The 6,000-nt window shown below is 37.5% G+C and overlaps 1 protein-coding gene across 1 annotated transcript; it reads left to right on the plus strand.

The window, feature by feature from the left end:
• Positions 1–1,099: 1,099 nt before the first annotated feature.
• LOC141284238 (claudin-9-like) lies at positions 1,100–1,959 on the plus strand. Its single transcript, XM_073817235.1, has one exon. The coding sequence runs from the start codon at positions 1,100–1,102 to the stop codon at positions 1,751–1,753; it is 654 nt and encodes a 217-aa protein (XP_073673336.1). The 3' UTR covers positions 1,754–1,959.
• Positions 1,960–6,000: the final 4,041 nt, after the last annotated feature.

Genomic DNA, 6,000 nt, shown 5'->3' on the forward strand with positions numbered 1-6,000 from the left:
GAAGAATCCTTTTTCGCCACAAAGAACCTTTTGTCAAACATAAAGGTTCTGTAGATGTTACAGGTTCTTATGGAACCATTTAGACAAAAAAGTTATTCTACAGCATCGTGAAGCACCTTAATTTTTAAGAGTGTATACAGTACAGACGTAAATGTACCTTTCCTTCTGCCTGAGGCTTTTGTTGGTAAAAGGGCTTTTACATTTGACAAAAATAGGACTTTTATATTAAAAACAACAAGCAAGCCCTTCCCATATTTAAAATGTAACGCAAAAGTAACGTAACACATTACTTTGCGTAAGTAATGTAATGAGTTACTTTTTTAGGGAGTAATGCAATATTGTAATGCATTACTTTACACTTTCCCCAACACTGGTTGCACTGCAAAAAAATAAAAAAATAAAAAATAAAAAAATAATACTAGTTTTTCTTATTTAGATTTTTGGGCAGATTATTTAGATTGTTTTAAGCAAAACGCACTTAATTTTTAGTATTTTGAGTATTAAAAAAAAAACAAAACAAGAAAATAATTCTTGATTTAAGTTGGCTGGAAACAAGACAAAAAATCTTAGTAAGAAAAGCATTTTTTTTTTTTTTTTTTTTTTTTTTTGCAGTGTAACCAGTGTTGGGGAAAGTTACTTTTAAAAGTAATGCATTACAATATTGTGTTACTCCTTAAAAAAACTAATTACATTAGTTACTTTTTATGCAAAGTAATGTGCTATGTTACTTTTACGTTATATTTTAAATCAGGGCAAGGCTTGCTACTTTGTTTTTAATATAAAAAGTTATATTTTCTATTATAATCTAAGTAAGAAAAGCACTTTTTAGAGTATACAAGTAAAGTGCCATAAAAGCCACAGTCTCTCTCGTACCACACAAAACACGATGCCATCTAAGACTCCACCTTCCATCTTCTCTTAGCAGTATAAAGAAGGTAGAAACTGTATCTCTCTCCTCTCCCTCCCTCTCTCCCTTTCTCTCTTTCAGCATTTCTTCATTTAAGCAAGTCTTCAAGTCTGAGGACAGCTCTAATATCAGAGCTAATCCTCAGAGCTGAGTCCCGAATCCTGAGCACCACAGTCTGCGAAGCCGAACAGAATGGCTTCAGCTGGTCTGGAGATCCTGGGGATGATCCTGACCGTGGCCGGTTGGCTCGGGGTGATGGTTGCCTGCTGTTTGCCCATGTGGAGAGTGGCGGCGTACATAGGCCAAAACATCGTCATCACGCAGATCGTGTGGGAAGGCTTGTGGATGAGCTGCGTGGTGCAAAGCACAGGGCAGATGCACTGCCGAGTCTACGACTCCATGCTGGGGCTTTCCGACGATCTGCAGGCTGCGAGGGCTCTGACAGTCGTAAGTACGCTGCTTGGTGTGGTGGGCATGGCTCTGGCAGTGGCTGGAGCAAAGTGCACCAACTGCACATCAGATGCAGCTAACAAGCCGCGCATTATGCTGGGATCCGGGGTGACGTTTATAACATGCGGGCTGCTGCTTCTAGTGGCCGTCTGTTGGACAGCCAACGGCATCATTCTGGATTTCCACAACCCGCTTCTAGAGGAGACTCAAAAGAGAGAGTTTGGGAACTCGCTGTACTTCGGATGGGGCGCCTCCTGTCTGCTGATCCTAGGTGGAGCCATTTTGTCCTGTTCCTGCTCCTCAAAAGCGCAGAACAATGCCGTGCCGACAAGAGTGGACTACTCAGGGGTCAAATCTATGTCTGTGAATGGATATGACAGGAGAGACTATGTTTGACAGGTCTGATTTTTTTGCACATGAAGGACCTCGAGAGAAAAGCCAAAAAGTCTGCTAAATGACGCCAACAAAAAGGCATGGTTTAATGACTGATGCTGAACTTTGAATACCAACATGGCAGATATACGATTAGTATTATTGTTTTTATTTTAATGTATTTGTTATTGTCGCAAGAAGTCATTTTGTCCTTTGATCTAATTTTTGCACGATCCAAATGATAACCAGTAGCTCTTAAATGATGATAATAAATGCTGTTTTGTTCCCACTCAGATTGCAAAATTAATGGTTATGCTTTATTTTACATTCTACTAACTAAGTATTTTTGCAACTGCTAGAGTATTAGCAAACTGTTAGGTTAGGGTTAGTAGAATAAATTGATGCAGAACCTTCAGAGAAAAGCCAACTAGTCCGCTAAATGACAGCAACAAGTGTTCAGACGTCAAGGACTGATTTAATGACTGATGCTGAACTTTGATAACCAACATGGCAGATATACGATTAGTATTTCTCTTTATATTTTCATTTTAATGTATTTGTTATTGTCGCAAGAAGTCATTTTGTCCTTTGATCTAATTTTTGCATGATCCGAATGATAATCAGTAGCTTTCAAATGGTGATAATAAATGCTGTTTTGGTCTTACTCAGACTGCAAAATTAATGGTAACTTTTTATTTTGCATACTACTCAGCAACTGCTATTAGTATTAGGTTAGGGTTAGGTTTAGGGTTAGTAGAATAAGTTGACATGTAGTTGCAAAGTTACTCATAGTTGCCAGATTGAAACCAGATAGTCTACTAATTCTCTAATTACTGCTAGCTAACACATAGTTACTCATAGTTAATTATAGTTAGTGCAATGTCTAAAGTGGACTATCATAATAAAGACATGTTCATTAAAGGACAAACACACCTGATTTGATTTAAACAGACATTCACTTTAAATCAAGGTCAGGGAGGGAGAATACAAAAGTTGTAAGGCTCAGAAACTAGAGTAAGGCAAAAAAGGTTGCCCCTTATCATTATTTGAAATCAATCCTGGTCTTAAAGGCCGACCACAAATATAAATGATACTCTCCGAGTCGGCCCAGACGTGAATGGAGACAATGCGATGGTTGTTCAAGTAAATCTTTAAACCTCTTTGTGCCCAATTCTTTAGTCAAGAGAGCGTAACTGAGACTAGCACGGGTGCAGATAAAAGCATCTGCTCTACTGCGAAGGAGATGCCTCTATAATTACTTGCTGCAACTCTTCTTAAAGTATTCAGTAATTAGAAAAATATGTAAAGCTCTGGTAGGTTAATATGCTAACCTACTTTTGTCTTGCAGAGATTATCAATCCTTCAAGGTATGCTTTTTGTTTATTGTTAAATATTGACAGAGATGAAATACAACATATGTGTCTGAAAGAAAACCCACATTTGATGTACAGTACCTTTCAGAATCTGCAATGTTATTTATTTGACTAAAATACGAAAGATCATACAAAATGTTTTTGTTTTTTTAGTACTGACCTGAACACAGTATTTCACATTAAAGATGTTTAAATATAGTCCACGAGAGAAAATAATAATTGAATTGATAAAAATGACCCTGTTCAAAAGTTTACATACACTTGATTCTTATACTGTGTTGTTACCTGAATGACCCACACCTGTTTTTTTATGTTTGGTGATAGTTGTTCACGAGTCTCTTGTTTGTCCTGAACAGTTAAACTGCTCACCGTTCTTCAGAAAAATCCTTCAGGTCCCACAAATTCTTTGGTTTTTCAGCATTTTTGTGTATTTGAACCCTTTCTAACCCTTTGAGGGACTCATATGCAACTAGTGACCTCAAGGAGGTTAAAATGCTCACTAATGTTCCGGAAGGAAAAACGATGCATTAGTGCAAACATTTGAACAGAATAGAGATGTGTTTCCCACAAGAAAAAAGTAAGATAAATTTACCCTGATCTTAAAGGGCTCTTAATGCATGTTTTTCCTTCTGGATTATCAGTGAGTGTTTGAACCTCCTGTGATAGTTGCATATGAGTCCCTCAGTTGTCCTCAGTGTGAAAAGATGAATTCCAAAATCATTGCTGGAAAGGGTTCAAATAGACAAAAATGCTGGAAAACCAAAGAATTTGCGGGACCTGAAGGATTTTTTCTGAAGGACAGCGGGCAGTTTATCTGTTCAGGACAAACAAGAGACTCGTGAACTACTATCACTAAACAAAAATAAATAAATAAATAAAACAACACAGCTGTGGATCATTCAACAACACAAATATTAAGAATGTAAACGGGTTAAACAGGTTAATATTTTCTCTTGTGGACTATGTAAACATATTTTATGTGAAATATCTGATTAAGGTCAGAAAAAAAAAACAATAATGCATTTTGCATGACCTCTCTTACTTTGGTAAAATAATTAACATTTTGAAGATTCTAAAAGGGGGGTGTAAAATTTTGACCTCAATTGTAAATAGAAGATGCTCATTCATGGTCCAACATAAATAAACACTGCAAAGGCTGACGTAAGGTCACCAGGCTTCACATACCTATGCTTGACTGATTAAAGTGTGTGTGTGACTCTATTATTGTGTGGCCTTGAGGGATCGTGGACTGCTGATAGCAGCTAAAGACACACCGCCAGGCATCACTGATTCTGTCTTTTCTACTTTACTGCTCTTTCCCAGGTGACAAATCAGTTGATTTATCACTTTCACATCAATCTCTGCTCATAGTATCCAAACAAATTAAGTTTGTGCTTGTAGTATACCTGTTTGTGCATCTAAAGCATTTTCAAGCCACTGAGGCTATGTCTACATTAATCCGGATACATTTGTAATTGGAGTTCTTGTTTTAAAGCGCTCTCCATCTTGTTGTTCGTGAGTCCCTTGTTTGTCCTAAACAGTTAAAAGGCCTGCCGTTCTTCAGAAAAATCCTTCAGTCCCGCAAATTCTTTGGTTTTCCAGCATTTTTGTGTATTTGAACCCTTTCCAGCAATGACTGTATGATTTTGAGATCCATCTTTTCACACTGAGGACAACTGAGGGACTCATATGCAACTATTACAGAAGCTTCAAACGCTCACTGATGCTCTAGAAGGGAAAAACATGCATTAATTTTTTGAATTTGAAGATCAGGGTAAATTTAACTTACTTTGTCTTGTGGGAAACACATCTCTATTCAGTTCAAATGTTTTCAGCCCTGGCCCTTAATGCATCGTTTTTCCTTCCAGAGCATTAGTGAGCATTTTAACCTCCTGTGGTAGTTGCATATGAGTCCCTCAAAGGGTTGGAAAGGGTTCAAATAGACAAAAATGCTGAAAAACCAAAGAATTTGTGGGACCTGAAGAATTTTTCTGAAGAACAGTGGGCAGTTTAACTGTTCAGGACAAACAAGGGACTCATGAACAACTATCACCAAACAAAAAAAACACAGCTGTGGGTCCTTCAGGCAACACCACAATATTAAGAATCAAGTTTTTGTTTAAAGCGCTCTCGTAAAAACGAAACTCTTAAAGTTTCGTTTTAAAGTTTTAAAGTTTAAGAGTTTTTGTTTTAAAGCGCTCTCCATCTACACTAGTGTTTCCAAGCGTTTTCCAAAGCCTCAGATGGAACAGACATAGTAAGTTTTCACATTTTGCAAGGCAGCAACTGTGAGTACATTTTCTGTCATAATTTTAGGACTGTAATATAAAGAGTGTTCAAGGTAAATCTCTATAGTAGCAGTGTGACAGTGAATAGCACATAACAGGCACAATTACTGGTATAAACAAAGATATCTATTTGTACATTAAGCATCACACGACTAAGTATGCGTCATCGTTTTCAAAAGCCTCCATTTTCACAGTCCACACTACAACGCGAAAACAGCGTTTTATTCACATTTGAGAGCGTTTTCAAAAGGCTTCATTTTCCTTGACAAAAACGCAGTCTCAGTGCCAAAACGGAGAGAAAAGGATGCTTTTCAAACAAAAACGTATTAGTGTGGACATGGCCTAAAAGTTTTCCTTAAAAGTCTAGACTTGCGGTGGTCATGTCAGTTATTCTTTAACCAGTTCCCCCTGGGCTTTTGTTATCTATCCACCATTTGGTCTCAGAGTGGGAAATACCAGATGAAGAGAGCTAAATCATTAAACAAACTCGTTTCCATGCCAAGGTTAAGCTCACTCAAAGTTTAGCCAATCCCCCGAGACTTTTTCCAACATAACTCCACCTTCCTCATCGTTGCATTATAAAGCATGAACCATTGTGCTGAGAGCCTTT

Source organism: Garra rufa, chromosome 14 (genome assembly GCF_049309525.1).
Source record: "Garra rufa chromosome 14, GarRuf1.0, whole genome shotgun sequence".
Taxonomy (NCBI): Eukaryota; Metazoa; Chordata; class Actinopteri; order Cypriniformes; family Cyprinidae; genus Garra; species Garra rufa.